At 36.4% G+C, this 17,156-nt stretch overlaps 4 protein-coding genes across 8 annotated transcripts; 2 read left to right on the forward strand and 2 right to left on the reverse strand.

The window, feature by feature from the left end:
• Positions 1–2,653: 2,653 nt before the first annotated feature.
• On the reverse strand, positions 2,654–3,637 carry LOC133843249 (uncharacterized). Its single transcript, XM_062276705.1, has 2 exons — positions 2,922–3,637; positions 2,654–2,860 (listed from the first exon to the last, which is right to left on the reverse strand). Exon 1 carries the CDS (start codon positions 3,560–3,562, stop codon positions 3,050–3,052), a length of 513 nt encoding a protein of 170 aa, XP_062132689.1. The 5' UTR covers positions 3,563–3,637; the 3' UTR covers positions 2,654–2,860; positions 2,922–3,049.
• A 2,274-nt stretch (positions 3,638–5,911) lies between these two features.
• On the forward strand, positions 5,912–6,524 carry LOC133845400 (ras-related protein Rab-7a-like). Its single transcript, XM_062279861.1, has 2 exons — positions 5,912–6,188; positions 6,248–6,524. Exons 1-2 carry the CDS (start codon positions 6,081–6,083, stop codon positions 6,506–6,508), a joined length of 369 nt encoding a protein of 122 aa, XP_062135845.1. The 5' UTR covers positions 5,912–6,080; the 3' UTR covers positions 6,509–6,524.
• A 2,492-nt stretch (positions 6,525–9,016) lies between these two features.
• Positions 9,017–11,262, reverse strand: LOC133843911 (uncharacterized). The gene is made up of 2 exons (XM_062277676.1): positions 10,623–11,262; positions 9,017–9,659 (listed from the first exon to the last, which is right to left on the reverse strand). Exons 1-2 carry the CDS (start codon positions 11,129–11,131, stop codon positions 9,131–9,133), a joined length of 1,038 nt encoding a protein of 345 aa, XP_062133660.1. The 5' UTR covers positions 11,132–11,262; the 3' UTR covers positions 9,017–9,130.
• Positions 11,263–12,916: 1,654 nt separating this feature from the next.
• On the forward strand, positions 12,917–15,127 carry LOC133844462 (mpv17-like protein). 5 transcript variants are annotated; one of them, XM_062278461.1, is made up of 4 exons: positions 12,917–13,213; positions 13,314–13,405; positions 14,082–14,194; positions 14,707–15,127. In XM_062278461.1, exons 1-4 carry the CDS (start codon positions 13,082–13,084, stop codon positions 15,012–15,014), a joined length of 645 nt encoding a protein of 214 aa, XP_062134445.1. In that variant the 5' UTR covers positions 12,917–13,081; the 3' UTR covers positions 15,015–15,127. The 5 variants fall into 5 exon arrangements, with proteins under 5 accessions (XP_062134445.1, XP_062134447.1, XP_062134446.1 ...); XM_062278463.1 differs by having other exon boundaries at positions 13,078–13,213; positions 13,297–13,405; XM_062278465.1 differs by lacking the exon at positions 12,917–13,213 and adding an exon at positions 13,723–13,817 and having other exon boundaries at positions 13,305–13,405.
• Positions 15,128–17,156: the final 2,029 nt, after the last annotated feature.

The raw sequence follows: 17,156 nt of genomic DNA on the forward strand, positions 1-17,156 counted from the left end.
GTGGAATCACTCTTGGTTAAGCAGATAAATACCCGTAGCTATTGTGAAGATATGCTGATCTAGATGATCGCTTCATTTGTGGCTCAATTATTCAATGAAGCCTCTAGTTACAAAGCTTTAGGTAGAACTTGTTAAAGACGGTGGTTTCATTTTAGAAACTACAAAATTCTACATAATTTGTATAGGTTTAAAAATAATAAGTTTAAATGCATTCATTCATATTAAATTTAAAACTTTAATTTAGAATTATTGCTTAATTATCCAATTAAGCTTCTAGTTATACAGCGTTAGCTTAAATCTAGTTAAAGAAGTGATTTTAATTTTAGAAACTACAAAATTATCTATTAAGTCTGTATAAAAGAAATGCTTTAAAAAATCTGCGCATTACACTACAGCGAAATATCCAAAAATTATTTTATTAAATTAGATTGAATGCATTCATTCATATGAAAATGAAATACTTCAGTTGTGCTAGAATGGAATTCAGGTTTCAATATGTACTAAACTTGTAAAATTAATGCTTGAATATGTTTCAATTATAAAAGATTAAATCACAAGTTTCATAATGAAGTTATAAAGTAAATTTGAAATGAAGTTTATTTATAAAGTTTTTATAAAACTTAAGACCTCAATTCGTAATGAAGTTATAAATGTAATTCGATTTAAATTATTTAATCTTCAAAATATATCTTAGATCAATAAAACTCAAAAGATCAGTTCTCAATATTCTATTTCTAACTTCAGCTGCCATAACTATCTACAAATCTAAAATTTATCAATACTGTCTGAATTGATACTTGCATTTCACTTTTATATAGATGTTCGCAGATACCGTTAGAATGGATTTCCTTTCATCGGCAGCTATTGATGGATTTACAATCGATCCAAACAAGAAGCATCACGTTTTGCCAATATTTGCTCAAAATCCGAGCCAAACGATGCAAAGATGAACAATTGCACATCCTGCATAAATGCATCCTGTATTGTTTACAGCACATGCGCTTAAGCCCAGGACATGAGGACATGAGGAGAGCAGGTCGTGCTATGGTCGGGAATCGGGGTCGGGGGTCGGGGTCACATCATCTGTTGCTGCACAGCAGAATTTTACGAATGATGAGCGGAAACGCATCGAAGGCGCGTAGTTTGTACACAAACAGAGAATCGAATAACACACACAGAGAAAGAGAGAAGACTGCGTGTGAGAGAGAGAGAGAGAGAGAGAGAGAGAGAGAGAGGCAGAGATGATTGTAATGAGCATTGATGTTGGCAGCAAACAACAAAGAGAAGGAAAAGGATGTCCTGGCAGGCAGGCTGGATGGCTGGCAAGTGAGTAAGGTAAGTGTGTTGCAGTCGCAATTAACATTTTCCGCTCGCAGCAGGACATGTGGCAAAGCGAAGGCAATTAAATGCTCATCCTACGCACTGCGTCCACAACAGTGTGAAATACAGTGCAGGAAGCTGACGTCGCGCCCCATTGTGTGATCACGTCCTCACAAGCAGAGATGGAAAACCCACTACCTGGGGTACGAGCTCAAATATTGCCGGTGATTAGTGACTTTGCGCCTGGTTCCTGGTTGGTCAGAGGGATAAATAGGAAGCAGACCCTGTGGCGTTAATTGTTTTGCTCAGCTCGTTTGATTCGTGCCGCTGCAAAGTTAATCTGGGTCAACGGAAGTCGACGAGCGGAAACGGAAGTAGTCGCAAACTGCAAAAAAAAATTTAAATCCTTTCGAATAATCTTTGTTTTCTTTTTTGAAAATCTACTTTACCGGTTTATTTTCGATGTTGTGTAGTGTTTGTACGGAAATTTTGACTAGAAACTCTATAAACCACTAGGCACCTGATCAAAAAATTCTGCATTATCTGATCGCATATTATAGCGATGCCGCATATATGTGTATATGTCGGCCATATAATGCACAATTTGTATTCTGATCAACGCCAGAACGGATAGTTGTTCGGACACTGGAATCTGAGCTGATGGGGCTGCTTGGGCTGCTGTTTTGGCTCTTCCACCTCATCCTCTTCCCCATACTCCTGATCCTCATCCTCTTCCTCGGCTCTTTGCACCTCATGCACCGTTACACCCGCAGCTGTACGCACCAGACTGCGCCGCACAAAGTCGAAAATGTGGCACGGGATGAATAATATCTCTCGCCGGTGCGGGTCTGGAGTAGCCCGGACAATTGGGACAGCTGATGCAACGTCCAAAGTTTCTGGCGCAATTGACACGACTCGAATGATCACCGTCAGCACCAACAGCAACGTTGCCGCCATTGCAACGACGCTGGCAGCATGAACCTGAACCAGCGGGCAGACAACAGGGTAGGCAATAGGGTTTGCCTCAGGAGTTGTTTGATTGTGGCAGATAGAAGAGCGATTCGGTTTTGTGCTCATTTTGCTTGCCCTTTTTATTCTTTGACTTGCCTTTGCCAGCTTTGGGTGGGTTACCAGACTTTTCCGCAGACTTCTTAGTAAACTTTTCCTTTGATTTATCAACAAATGTTTCCTTTTCCGCCGATCTGTCGTCTCCCTTGCCAAAAGATTTTGACTTGTCCACGGTCCTGTCCTTTGACTTTTCTCCACTTTTGTTTTTCGAATTGTCTGCAAACTTTTCTTTGGGCTTAGCATTCATGATTTTCTTATCACCGAATTTTTCAAATGGTTTCTTGCCGTTGTCCCCCGTTAATGGATGTGATCGATGCTCTTGTGTCTTGTGGCTTTTTAGCATTCTCCTCAATTTTGTGATTCCTTACGAAAATCTCCAGAGCCTGGGCCACTAGTTGTGGCAGCTTCATTCTCTCCTCGAAGCCTATTCGACAAGCTTCACATTTACAAGTGCAGGTCAGGTGTCCTCCGTCTGTTAATTGTGCAACTGCGCTGCATTAATCAATAAATTGAAACTTAAAATTGATACTTACAATTAAGTTGCTCATCTCCTGCAGTTTTTGCCGATGCAGTGGAGGACTTGGTAGATAAATTTCTATTGTGTTCATCGTGTTGACCATTAGCGTAGGGGCAGTAAACAAAGGTCTGTTCGCCTCCATTGCTACTTGCACCGCGAAAAGCAATGCTGAGGTTGGCCATTTGTGCCGGGATCGCACTGACAATTCTGCGGGGGCAAACCGTTCGAAATATTGCCATTGGGTGGACTATGGTTGAGTTGAGGTGACCCACCGAAGCTGTTGTTCGCAACATACATGAAGGGTCCATTTGTTGTGTGGTTGTAAGACGGGTTGTTGCCATAGGTGTGTTGTGGATCTGGGGCATTATTGCTATACTGTGGATCAGCGTAAGTGGGAGGAGGTTGTGGCCAAATTGAGTTGTAAGGATGTGGATGTTGCACTCCAGGATTTTGCTGTTGACAGCTCACTGTTAAGGCAGCGGTCGGTTGATCTATCAGATTGTGATTGTTGCAATCCTGCAGCACAATAATATTAAAGGGATGAGGTTGAGCAGCAGCTGGATCCGCAGATGTGTCATGCTCCTGCCCAGCATCATTGTAGAGCGGCTTTTCTGCTGCGCCTGGGAAGCCTTGAGTTTGTTCCGGTGGTGCTCTCATGCCGCAAGTGCAAGGAGGTGGGCAGCGATCACATGCTCCCTTTAACCTGATTGTTGGCGCTGGATGTTGCTGCTTGAATGCTTGCTCTGGGTTGGTCAACTGACTGGTGTCTGCTGTTGCTTTCGGCGGTGTTGTTGCTCCAGTTCTGTCAGTTTCCCTGGCTGCTCTAACATCTGTTGTTGTTTCCATTTCTTTGCCGGCTTTTAAAGTCAAACGCAACTTGGAAAGCGATCCATTGAAATTCTGTCCGACATCAGCAAAATAATTCATGTTGCTCATTTGATGTTGCCCTAGCACAAACTGCTTCAATACACCTGGCTGCAGCTGCTTTGATGCCGTCGGTGCCTTGGCCGGCACTTGGGCAATGACCGAAGATCGCGGTGCTCCGTATAAATATAATATTGTTGTATAAATATTACCTTTTAATTTTTAAATTGCGTTATTAAAATTTTTCATATTTCAACGATTATTCCATCCGGAATTTGCGAGTAGAATTCATAAATTAATGTTAAATTAAATGCTTATATAAATGAATGTTATTAAATTAATTAATAATACATATTTCCCACCTTTTATGAATGTTCAAATAATATTTCAATTGAAGACCAAACGCCTTATTGAATTTCAAAAGTTGTTTTGCTTTTTATAGGGATTAGCTGCTGCTAACACAAAGAACTTCATAAAGCATATAGAAGTTTTGTGGTTTACTAATACATATTATAAAACCATTATTATTATTATTATTCACTCGGTTACGAAAATTCCAATTCTTCACCATTTTTTTATATCTGCTACCCATAGGGTAGAAGGGTATTATAACTTTGTGCCGACAGGAAATGTATGTAACAGGTAGAAGGAGGCATCTCCGACGCTAAAAAGTATATATATTCTTGATCAGCGTCAACAACCGAGACGATCTAGCCATGTCCGTCGGTCCGTGTGAAACACTGGATCTCAGAGACTATAAGAGATAGAGCTATAATTTTTTTTCAACAGCATTTGTTATGTTTGCACGCAGATCAAGTTTGTTTCAAATTTTACCACGCCCACTTCCGCCCCGCAATTTAAAAAAATCGAATAACAAAAGTAATTTTAAAGCTAGAGTTGCGAATTGGTATATATGATGGTATATACAATAATTACTATAGTAGTTATGATTCCTGATAATTTGGTTGCGATCAGATAAAAATTGTGGAAGTTATTGAAGAAATACTTTTGTATGGGCAAAAACGCCAACTTACTAGGAGTCTTAGTTGCTTTGGCTGACAATTTGGTATATTGTGACGTCTATGGTATATTTTGAATGGTGTACTATATGGATGTACCAAACATACCATTTGGTACATTTTTAGTATATTTAGTATTTTCGGTATATTCTGAAAATAATACCGCAATATTTTGCCTTTACTAAAAAGGGGTATCCCAACTTTCTTAACTTTCTTACTTGTTTTCATATGTTTTCATTTAACATTCTCATAATTTTGGTTTAATTTTTACAATAAACATTTCAAAAACTTAAGATATTGCAACAGACACATCATCAAATAAGCTAAGCAAACAATAAATTTGTCTCTTTTGAAGCAGTTTGAGATGAGTTTGGAGAATAACAATTACATTTATATATGAATTCAACGAAGATTAAAGAAATGTTTGTATAATTTCAGTAAGTATAAAAATTGCTGAGAATTAACCGCAAATCTATACAATCTTAGGCACTATAACATAAACATTAATAATAATTCTCTCCATGGTGCGTCACAATTCTTACCTATAAATAAGTAAATAATAAAAATAATTTAAAGAAACGTTGGCGAGGTAATCAGTTCAAACTCTGCAACTCGATAAGGAGGTTCGTCTATAGTTGTGCATTTAAAAGTGACCTGAAGTAGTTCAGACTAAACTATTATTTTTAGTATATTAAATTGATCATGCTTTTTAAATATGGGTAATTCCAAAACAGATTTTGTCCCGTGCGAGACTCTTTAAAAATAAGAAAAGTTTATTTTTGTAGCTCTAGATAAGTACTTTAATTAGAGCTAAGAATGGTTTTGGAATTTTCTTTCTGTTTTGTTTTCTGTTGTGATAATTATAAAATTATATATTTTATCGGAAAACAGATCAAGTTCCTAAAATCAATCTTAGTTCTAAATATATTGCTTATCTAGAGCTTTAAGAATAACATTCACTTATTTTTTAAAATTGTTTCAGTTTATGTTATTTTCACTGCAGTGCACTGTAAAAAGTCTCGCACGGGACAAATTTCGCCATGGAATTACCCATATGTAGTTAAGAGTTGTGCAACTAGAATTAACTATATATACTCTATAACTTCGTGATTAATAACCGACTCACTCGGCTCAATGCACAATGAAAATGAGTGTACAATAACTTCTAAATTTAATAGAAAAATTAATATTTCTACAGCTCCAACAAAAATGAAGAAGCATGTGGTATCGCTATATTCCGATGCTGAAAGTCCTGCTCTTGGGGGGATTTATCCGTTGGGAAAACTTCTTTGATGCGTCGTTTCGTAAACAAAACTTTTACCTCCAACTATAAAAGCACGATTGGTATGGATCTTGGCACTAAGCAATTGGTTATAAATGAAAGCTTGGTGACTTTGCAGGTGAGTAAAGATAATAAAATATTGTCAACCCCTGAATATATAATATATAATTAAAACAGATATGGGACACTAATGGACAAGAACTATGTCGAGCTCTGGGTTCGTCTTTCTATCGTGGAGTCGATTGCTGCTTTCTTGTCTTTGATGTTACGAGCCGAAAATCCTTCCAGAATTTGAACAGTTGGTGGGAGGATTTCTTTTTGATGGCTGAAACAAAGAATCGCGACAAATTTCCACTTGCTGTGGTGGGAAATAAAATTGACTTGGAAAATGAGAGAGAAGTAAGTGGTCATCAAATCCTGAATACGTGGTTTCGGTAACTTAAATTCCATTTAATTCAGGTGACAAAGCAAGAGGCCCAGCAGTGGTGTGATTCGTTCTCCATTCCTTACTTTGAATGCTCGTCACAAGCTGGGACTAACGTGAAAGTGGCATTTGAGACTCTCATAGCAAAAGTCTTCGATTCGCAGAAACATATTTCATTTTTTTCTTCTATATAAAAGAAAACAAAAACAGAACTTTTATTTAATCAATTATACCTTTCAAACATAAAAAAATCAAAAACAGAACTTTCACTTGAATAATAATGAATCAAATTTTATACTATCTTAGTTAATTTTTAAAAACGAACAGTGTTTTGTAGACCAAACATAGTGAAGGTCCTTACAATCAATCAATTCGTTGCAATACATTATGTTATTTAGTGTCTTAAATTCAAATTTATTTGGCAATTTAGTTTTCATTAAAGAAATTTCAAAAAACTTTCGCTCTGCAGCACCAGAGCTGTGTGGCAACGACATGAAGTTGTTTATGAATTCTATTAAGCTCCTGAACAGCGGTTCGTCAACACCTTTTTTTTACTTTCAATATCTGTCCAAAATTTAAGAATATCTTTTTCTTTTCCCTGATTTAAAGAAAGTCGGAGTTGGTTCCATTGGGATATTATATCATCAGGATCACCATTGTATAAATTTTCAAAGGTTTTTATTAGAGGTAATATGGAAAGTTCTTCTTCGCTTAGAAATTTGACTGAATCACAAATTGTGATTCACAATATATAATATAACTGTTTACGTAGTGATGGACCTTACATTGGCGCATACATATTTTCCCAATTGACACGAAGCATCGCAAATCGACTGTATGCGATATTTTCCAGTGCTAGTCATGGTTCAATTTCTAAATGATACAAAATTTATGTCTGGTGGAACAGAGCCATTTGTTAAAACAAATATGTGTGAACATAAAATTTTATGAAAAATTTAAATACTAGACTAGGCAATGTACAATAGAAAATGTACCAATATGAAAAAAAGGAATCCAACGTACCAACTCATAAAAAATGTACCAGTTTTGGTACATTTGTACCAAAAATGGCAACCGTGACCGTGACTGTAGTGGTCGCTTGGACCGCAATCATTTCTTGGATGGGCCTAAAAGTAGGCAACGTTTTTTGCTAATGGAAAAACTCTAGCGCCACGGCTTTGTATGGTGCCTTTGTTAAAAAAGTAGTTAATTTAATGTATTTATTAAAGTTATGTTTATGTATGTTAAAAATACAATTTTTGTCAAGTAAATGTTAAATGTAGAATAATTGTTTAGTGTATATAGTACTAACTTTTCGGATAATTGTATTTTGTTAGCCAAAAATTTATTAGCGCCATCTATGTGTGGGTTTTTGCAACATCGCTTACAGATTTTTAGCAATAAATGCATGATGCATCTTAAGGCAGTGAATGTCAAAGAATAAGAGGATAAGAATGTCATTTTTTTTTATTTGGTTTATGGGTTTCTCGCAAGTCACGGGCTAATTTTGCCTTGGTAAATCGCGGAAACGAGAGAAAAAATATATATTGAAAAAATAAATAAAGTGCGATAGCCAACTAAACGGCAAAAAGCTGGCGAGAAAGCTTTGAAAGCTTTTGCACGACCGCTTCAAATAGAATTTGTATAAGTTTCCTGCAATAATTCCACGATAATTAATTGATTGAATAAATCACTTTAACAATAAATTTATTTATTTTCGCGATAGCGCAACTATTTTTTGCTTTTCAATTTAATTTTTTGTTTACATTTGTTCAACTATTGAATGAACTTAACGTCAAGACAAAAATCAGTTAATTCGAATAGTCCAATTTAAATTTTCAATGCTTGTGACGCGTGCGCTGGCTTCGCTTTGAGTTATGCTTCGAGGTGTTGCTGCGAGATGGCGCCACTGGGCAACTGTTCAGATTTTGCTGCAGCAGCTCCTCATCTACATCGATATCCGGACCTTATTGTTGCTGCAGCTCTTGTAAAAAAGTAGTTAATTTAATATATTTATTAAAGTTATGTTTATGTATGTTAAAAATACAATTTTTGTCAAGTAAATGTTAAATGTAGAATAATCGTTTAGTGTATGTAGTACTATCTTTTAGGGTAATTGTATTTTGTTAGCCAAAAATTTATTAGCGCCATCTATGTGCGGGTTTTTGCAACATCGCTTACAGATTTTTAGCAATAGATGCATGATGCATCTTAAGGCAGTGAATGTCAAAGAATAAGAGGATAAGAATGCATCAAAGTTTAATGTCCGATTGACAAGCTATTTTTTTTCATTTAATGATTGGTTTCTCGCATGTCACGGGCTAATTTTGTCTTAATAAATCGCGGAAACGAGAGAAAAAATATATATTGAAAAAAATAAAGTGCGAGAGCCAACTAAACGACAAAAAGCTGGCGAGAAAGCTTTGAAAGCTTTCGCACTACCATTTCGAATCGAATTTGTATAAGTTTCCTGCAATAATTCCACGATAATTAATTGATTGAATAAATCACTTTAACAATCAATTTATTTATTTTTTGCTTTTCAATTTAATTTTTTGTTTACAAATTGCTCAACTATTGAATGAACCTAACGTCAAGGCAGAAATCAGTTAATTCAAATAGTTGAATTTAAATTTTCAATGCTTGTGACGCGTGCGCTGGCTTCGATTTGAGTTATGCTTCGAGCTGTTGCTGCGAGATGGCGCCACTGGGCAACTGTTCAGTTTTTGCTGCAGCAGCTCCTCATCTACATCGATATCCGGACCTTGTTGTTGCTGCAGCTCTTGTAATTTGCGTTGACAGCAACAATTGCGCAGTTCACGCATAAAAAACTGTAAACTAAAATTGAATTTTCTCAAATTTTTCTCATCTATGGCGCTGCGTGGCTTGCAGCTTTCGATGGCCACCTGAGCATGCAAAATGCATTCACTGGCAGAGCCCAGAGTCTCTTTGAGTATGCAGATCTGTTGCTTCTTTTTCTGTTGCATATGTTGAAATCGTGTCCATAGTGCTTCCAGTCTCCTTTCCTCATTTCGTTGATCATTCACTACAGCATCATATTTGCAACGCAGCTCTTCTAAATCGCATTTCAGTAACATCATAGCTTTGTCCTTTTTGGCCAGCAGACGATGGATTTGTCGGTGGGAAGTAGAGAGTTCATCGTAGCTGCAAGATATCAAGTGAAATTAAATAAATTAAGAGAAATCCTATTAAAATCTGAAAACACCATAACATTGGTATAGAAGTAATTTGAATTAAAAGAGTTTAACAAAGTCAACTGTGCACTTAAAATTAGTAAAGAGCAATATCAACTTTATAATTAATGTGTAAATGTCCTTTGGTGCTTGAAAAACATTGAAAATAGAGTAGTGTCTTATAATTTAGGAAAAGTAATATTTAAAAACTATAATTTAAAGGGTCTAACGAAGTCTACTGAGCACTTCCCTTACAGTTAAAGCATGAGTATATATTATAATTAGTTGAGTGTAATTTCGGATGCATAATTTATGAGCTCTAGCCTATGTAAAATTATTTCTGAGTCTGAAATTGTCATGTAAAATCATGTATCATGTATCTAATCCGTTGCTGCTTGAAAAATATTTAAGATAGTAACATATGTAGATTGTCTTATTATTAATGAAAACTAAGCTAAATAGAACTAAAATCTAAAATATATTATCTAAAGAGTCTATCGCAGTCTAATGTGCACTTAAAATTAGTAAAGAGCAATATCAGCTTTATAATTAATGTGTAAATGTCCTTTGGTGCTTGAAAAACATTGAAAATAGAGTGTCTTATAATTTAGGAAAACTAATATTTAAAAACTATAATTGAAAGGGTCTAACGAAGTCTACTGTGCACTTCACTTACAGTTGAAGCATGAGTATATATTATAATTAGTTGAGTGTAATTTTGGATGCATAATTTATGAGCTCTAGCCTATGTAAAATTATTTCTGAGTCTGAAATTGTCATGTAAAATCATGTATCTAATCCGTTGCTGCTTGAAAAATATTTAAGATAGTAACATAGATTGTCTTATTATTAATGAAAACTAAGCTAAATATACCTAAAATGTAAAATATATTATCTAAAGGGTCTAACGCAGGCTAATGTGCCCTATACCCACCGTTGCTGCATAAGCAGTGGACTGATCGATTCAAAGAGATTTCCTTTGGAATGCAGTACCAAGGCATTCAATCCTTCCGCCTCCGGCTCACTATCGCTACAGGAATCGGTGTCCACACCACGCAGCAGTTGCACCAAACGTTCATTTCGTTCCTTTTCCGTATCCAGTGAGAAGTTGAGCTCATGCACTCGCTCTGTTTGACGCTCCAAAGCCATGCGCAGCTTGAATTCCAGTTGCTGATCCTCGTAGAGCGTGTGCTCGAGTTCACTGACTTTTTGCAGGATTTGCGATACCGTTTGACTAAATGGCTGTTGTCGATGACTGCATTCATCGGATGATGGTGCAATAAGTCTTAAATTATTGTCACAACTTTTGGAGAGCTCAGTCTTTCGACTCGATGACGTCGATGCGGCTTCGTTTGCTTGGGATGGTGTCTCCAGTTGCTTTTTGGAGCCCACACCAAATCTCAGACTGTTGCTCAGGGATCTGGCAAGCGCGCCCAAGTTCATCCTTGGTCCTGTCAAGTGTTCAACGGTGGTCGTGTTTGTTGTGTGTGAAAAGTTTCTTCGCTTTGTTTGTTTGTTTCCTTGTTTGTTTCCTTGTTTGTTTGTCGTGTTGTGTGCTGTCAGCTTTGACTGCGTCGCCTCCTGCCATCTCTGTTTTGTGTTTCCAGTTTTCTCTGTTTTCTGTGTGTCTCTCAGTCTTCTTCTGTTTGCATTCCTCAGCAGCACTCTCCATATGGTTAGCCAACTTTTTAAATTGGTTTCAGTTTTTCACACCTTTGCCCAACAGTTTCTTTGCCACTCAATCAAAGTTTTCCCCAATGCGACTTTCGCATGTTTTCGGCCTCTTCGCAACTCATCGTCGCATCGTCTTCTCTTCTGCTGCGCTTGTTAGTCGTGCGTAAAGTGCCATTAGCAAAGGGTCTCTACACTTATTGCATTTTTATGTCCTCAACTTTTTCGTGCGCCTCAAAGTGTATTCCTGATTGGTGTGGCAAAGGCATGAGTGCAGCACTGATTGAGTCAAAGATAGAGTGTCGAAATAATCAGATAAGATATATCGTTCCAAGGGTGTTATCAACGGAATTGAAGAGATATGTTAGTAGGTGGAATTTACAGACAAGCCTATCGATCAGAGATATTTTATACAAAGCCATGAAAAAATATATTTCAAAGCAAATTAACAAAAAAATCACAAAGAATGTGAACTATTCATTCAAATTACTGCATTAAAAGTGAAAAAGTATTTTATTGCTTAAACAATCATGTTTTCTTCGTCATTTTATTTTATTTAATAACAAGAGAAAAGCTAAATAATTGTCGTTCAAAAATTTAATAGAGTATTTACTCATGAGTTACAAAGGTAACTTACTAAATAAGTTACTATTTTGTATTACCTGTTTGTCATTTTGTATCATAAATTATATAAATTTAAAGCATTATTTGGAAAATATAAAAGAATACTTTTAAACATATTTTCATAGAAGTGAGTTAAGTTTATATACCTTTAAGTTGATATTTTTAATACCGAAACGGAATTGAAGAAGTGAATGTTTACCTTTGAGTCTTATTTAGATTCATTAGCCATGTGAATCTTTTCGAATGAACTTAAGCAGCAATCAACATAGATTATATTATTTTTTGTTAGAGATTATAGTATCGAAATTTACTAAAAAATAAACGTATTAGGTGCAAGCTTTTCAGCTTCGTTTAAAATTCATTAAAATATTTATTATACAATTAATAAAGAATTTATTAGATATTGCACTATCTACATTTGCTACAAATAATATTATGTTAAGGTTTCTAATTTATTTAGTTTTTGTTATCAAATTCATTAAAGATATAAATATTAAAACCACCAAGTGCTTATCTGCTTATCAATATTAGCGAGTTCCGTTCGAGCTTTTGTTGCCATAGTCGGCGTCTACCTCAATAGATAGGTTTACATATGTAGCAATGTATCAATAAGTGAATTGCACTTTCAATTAACAACTCTTATCTATATAAAGAGCTAAAGTGCCCAGTATAAAATAAAGATAGTGTTTTGCCAAGTGCAATAAGGGAATCTATGATTTATAGCCCCCAAAAAAACCGTAATCAATTTGATTGTACGCTGTAGCGTATTCATAAAGTTTAACAAGCTCAACCAGGAAATAAAAGACACACATATCTAAAGTGCCCTCTCTCTCGCTCGCTCTCTCTCCCATGGTGACCAATTGATAACCTACACCAACCCAGCTGCAGCAGCTTTTGGAACAGCTGAGAGCGAGCAAGTTTCATTCGGCTGCGAAGCTTTGACGGCGTTGGGCTGACAGTTCACAGGCTCGCTCTGTGTAAAATCGTAAGCTCAATTGCTACACTTGCAGTTAATAAGTATAAATCAAAGTTGTTATTGTTGCTGTGCAGCGTTGCGTTGTTGTTGCTTTCTGTTGTGCTGTGTGTGATTGTGAGACGATGTCACGCCTAATTGCCGGCGCCCGAGGCCTGTTCAAGCGCCATCCCTTTGTGACTAACAGCGCCATCTATGGCAGCCTCTACGTGGGTGCGGAGTTCTCACAGCAATATGTCTCCAAGCGCTGGCTGGCGGTGAGTAGTAGTGAAGCAGTTTGTGTCAGTTTATCTCATGGCTTTCACTTGGCGGCAGAGGGGTAAGAGAGCATTGTAATTAGATTTATGTGTCTTGCAGACGCCAGAGGAGCGTGAGGATATCGATTATACAACAGTTGGACGATATGCGGTAATGGGCACCGTCATCTATGCCCCAACACTCTACGCTTGGTACACACATAAAACATATATACTTAATTGATACATATCTACACACACTTACACACGTACTTACCTCTTGCACATACACACACACACATACACACTCAAAAACTCAATTTTTCATTCAATTTGTAAATGTCGCATGTTTTCGTTTTTGTTTTGTTGCCTCTTTTCGTTTGGGTTTCTTTATCAATTTGTTTACCATTTGCCAAAAGCTGCTCAGCACGTGTCCGTCACTTAAGAGCACGCTTATGCTCGCTCTCTTAGCTCACATCCAACCCACACACATCACGCTCTCTCTCTCTCTCTCTTTCTCTCTCTAGCAGCACCGGCATTTAAGCATAAGAGAGCTTTTAAGCTCGAGCCAAGCACGCTACGCACCATGAAATGAGGCATATGTGCACGTTAACTTATCAGATATGTAAGTGTCGGATAAACGCAACAGAAAAAGCAAAAGCAAAAGCAAAAAAGCACTCTAAACACAGCACACAACAGTCGATAAATGCTACACAATAATCGAGAATGATAACGGCGAATATGTAGAATACAAAGTTACACTAATCTTTACTCTATGCACTCTTTTAACAACTCACAAAAGCTTCATGTGTCTGCTTCTCATCCCATTCTATTTGTTGCACTTTCTATGTGTTCATCTTGTAATTAATCTTTGTTATTTCAATCTCAGGTATAAGTGGCTAGACGGAACTTTTCCGGGTACACTCAAGAAGACTATTGTCAAAAAGCTGCTGTTGGATCAGTTTATATTGACACCTTACTGCCTTACTTTATTCTATACGGGTAAGAATGCAAAAAGAGTACTTAAGGTATTTTAAAAACATATTACAAAACAAATTGTTTATATAAATTACTTTTTTTTTTTGGAAATTAAACATAATATATGAACTAATTTTATTCTCCACAATGTTTTCAATACTTTCAAAATGTTATTTTCTTCAAAGGCAAAAATTAAGACAAAGATGAAAAATAATGTATTAAAACTTAAATAAGAGAAATAATAAAAAAGTGATAATTATTTTGTATATAAGTTAAAATTTTAAAATTATAGTTGAAGAATATTGTTAGGTATATTTATTATACTTCAACAATAAATAATACAAAAAAACTTACTAAAATATGTATGGGTATATTGGAAGTTATATATTTTAAACCTACATACTATATCTTATTATTTAAGTCAATTTAAAATAAGTACAAATTATGCAGTTAATCTAAGATTACTTTATTGATCCTTATTTTATAATTTTTATCACATTCTCCAATAATGAAAACTCTTATTCTCTGCTTGGCAGGCATGTCGCTTATGGAAGGCTCCGATGACATTTTTCAAGAGCTGCGTGAGAAATTCCTGCCAACTTTCCAGCGTTCTTGTGTCTTCTGGCTGCCGGCACAGGCCTTGAACTTTTTGTTTATAGCGCCACGTTTTCGAATTATCTATATGGGATTCTGTGGCATGATCTGGGTCAACATATTGTGTTGGATAAAGCGACAGAGTCTGAGCACTGAGACATCCACTGAAACTGCAACAATGACAACTCAAACAACCAACAACACAACAACATCTACAACAACAACGGCAATCAGTAATGTCAAGGCGTGATTAAATTAGGTAGTAGCTTAACACATACATGCATATGTATATTTGATATAGTGCAAAGAAGCTTTTCGCCAAATAAATACATTTCAGTTACTGGATATAAGCAAGCTAGCTAGCATACACAGCCAAACATACGAATGTGTGTATAATTTAACCTGGGCACAAAATGCGGGGCAACACAGTGCGTATGATTGATGTTGTTATAAAAGGAAACCCATCAATTACTACTTATATATGCTGTCTGTGTCTGTGTTTGAATGTGTGTCTGTGTGTGAGTGCGATTGCGATTGTGTATGAGTCTATGCATGAGTATGTGTGTGGGTGTGTGTGTGTGTGAGTCACTTTGTGTGCTGCGTGAGTAAACGTGTTTAATTGTGTGCGTGTGTGCGTAAATGTTTCATCAATATTTGGTCCACAAACAACAACATCAACTCTGAGAGATGGCAACTATTGTACTATAATATATGGTAAGTTAGCCAGAAAAATGGCCTAATGTGTTTAGCTTCTAGAGATGAGGCAAACACAACTATCGAGAAGATTAGCTTAACTTGTTGTTATGATTAAAAAAATTAAAGTCAATTCAAATTTGAATTTGATACAAAACTTCTTTAGATGACTTTTATCAAGAAATATCTTTCAGAAAAAAACAATTATTTTTAAGGAACTGATTTTTTATATCTTGCCAGTTTCACATAATTTATTACATTCAAATTAAATTTTTAAGTTCATTAAACAAATTTAGCAAGAAAGATCATTCACAAAAAAGTAAATATATTTTGTTCTAAGAATATTCAAATTATCATTATTCAAATTAAACACAATTAATCAACTTTTTTGCTTTCATCAAAATTTCTTCCATCAAAATTTTCTTCTAAGATTGGTGTTTGATATGCTTTTCATTTACATAAATGTTGTTTTTATTTCCTTTCTATTTCTCTCCTGTTCATCTCTAGCTTTTGCTTGTAAAATTTCTTCAGCTTCTTGTTTTTTTCGTTTTCGATAGTCGAAGTTATGTTCATCTCTATAAGTAGAGGAATTCCAGCTCCCCTTGCTGTGTTAAACTAATTAGACATTGCGTGTTTATGCCTGCGTCTTCTCAGCTCCATCTTCGTCTTTTACTCTCGCTTCTGTTCTTGCTCTACCTCTCTCTTTCTCTGCTTTTAGTTATGTGTCCATGTGCGTCTGTTTAACTTATTGCTGTCTATTTAAATTGCAATTTGTCAATATGCGTGTGTGTTTGTGTGCCGCTGTTTTACCGCACGCCCATCAAACCACATTGCGTCTCCCCTTATCGCCGTCTCTTTCTCAGCCCGTTGCGCTGTCCTTGTCGAGGGAAGGCATACAATTAAACTTCTTGTACAGTCATTAACAGCACATAACTTGGACCAGTCTGTTCTTAGACCTAAACTTGGCAGACGTAGCGCCCACTTCCATTTTGCTGCCTTCCCTTTTTCTAGGCTTTGGTCTCTCTCTCTCTCTTTCTCTCTCTCTCTTCCCGGACACAAACACAAAAACAACAGCAGGCGAAGGTTGGGGGATAAAGTCTAAGCAGTTGCGGCTGCCCTCCTTTTTGCAAGCTCCCCCTTGCCCCGTTCCCCCAATGTCTTCTCTATGCTCAATCCCGCTCCCTGTGCGACTTTGACGTAGAAAACGTTCGCTGGTACTTTTTATTTACATCCGCTTGTTTGTTCAAAGCGGAAAATTAATTCCATCTTGGCTTGTTTCCGTTTATCTTGAAAAAGTATTTCGTCGTCGTCGTCGTCGTCGTCGCTCGCTTTCTTTCCCTTCCCTCCTCCCAGCCACTGTTTCGCTTTGTGTTGCCTGCTTTACTTTTATTTTCGACAGGCTTTCGCTCTGAACTGCGAGAACTACAAAACCTGCTGACCAGCTGAAATTGCCTTTTTTTTGCTTTTCTATTTTTCTTCATTTTTATTTTTTTTGTTTTTTTCGTCTTCTTTTTTTTTAGTGGCCGCTATTTATGTACTTCCATATTCTTGCGGGCTCGTTTTGGCCACTTTTCAGTTGCGCGTCTAGCCTAGAATTGGGGTATTATAATATTGTTGTCAACTTTATCACATGGCTTAGACTTCCTGTGTTTGCATAGGCCGATAATTATTCTTAATTTTACGAGAATATTTTATTCAA

Source organism: Drosophila sulfurigaster, chromosome 3 (assembly GCF_023558435.1).
Source record: "Drosophila sulfurigaster albostrigata strain 15112-1811.04 chromosome 3, ASM2355843v2, whole genome shotgun sequence".
Taxonomy (NCBI): domain Eukaryota; kingdom Metazoa; phylum Arthropoda; class Insecta; order Diptera; family Drosophilidae; genus Drosophila; species Drosophila sulfurigaster.

What these genes read in the sequence shown, in the direction of transcription:
- LOC133843249 (XM_062276705.1), bottom strand. Translation starts at nt 3,562, where the DNA reads ATGAGAGCACCACCGGAACAAACTCAAGGCTTCCCAGGCGCAGCAGAA.
- LOC133845400 (XM_062279861.1), top strand. Translation starts at nt 6,081, where the DNA reads ATGCGTCGTTTCGTAAACAAAACTTTTACCTCCAACTATAAAAGCACG. An exon ending in AAAGCTTGGTGACTTTGCAG is followed by an intron (nt 6,189 to 6,247) that starts GTGAGTAAAGAT and finishes TAATTAAAACAG; the next exon opens with ATATGGGACACTAATGGACA.
- LOC133843911 (XM_062277676.1), bottom strand. Translation starts at nt 11,131, where the DNA reads ATGAACTTGGGCGCGCTTGCCAGATCCCTGAGCAACAGTCTGAGATTT. An exon ending in CCACTGCTTATGCAGCAACG is followed by an intron (nt 9,660 to 10,622) that starts GTGGGTATAGGG and finishes GATATCTTGCAG; the next exon opens with CTACGATGAACTCTCTACTT.
- LOC133844462 (XM_062278461.1), top strand. Translation starts at nt 13,082, where the DNA reads ATGTCACGCCTAATTGCCGGCGCCCGAGGCCTGTTCAAGCGCCATCCC. An exon ending in TCTCCAAGCGCTGGCTGGCG is followed by an intron (nt 13,214 to 13,313) that starts GTGAGTAGTAGT and finishes TGTGTCTTGCAG; the next exon opens with ACGCCAGAGGAGCGTGAGGA. An exon ending in GCCCCAACACTCTACGCTTG is followed by an intron (nt 13,406 to 14,081) that starts GTACACACATAA and finishes TTTCAATCTCAG; the next exon opens with GTATAAGTGGCTAGACGGAA.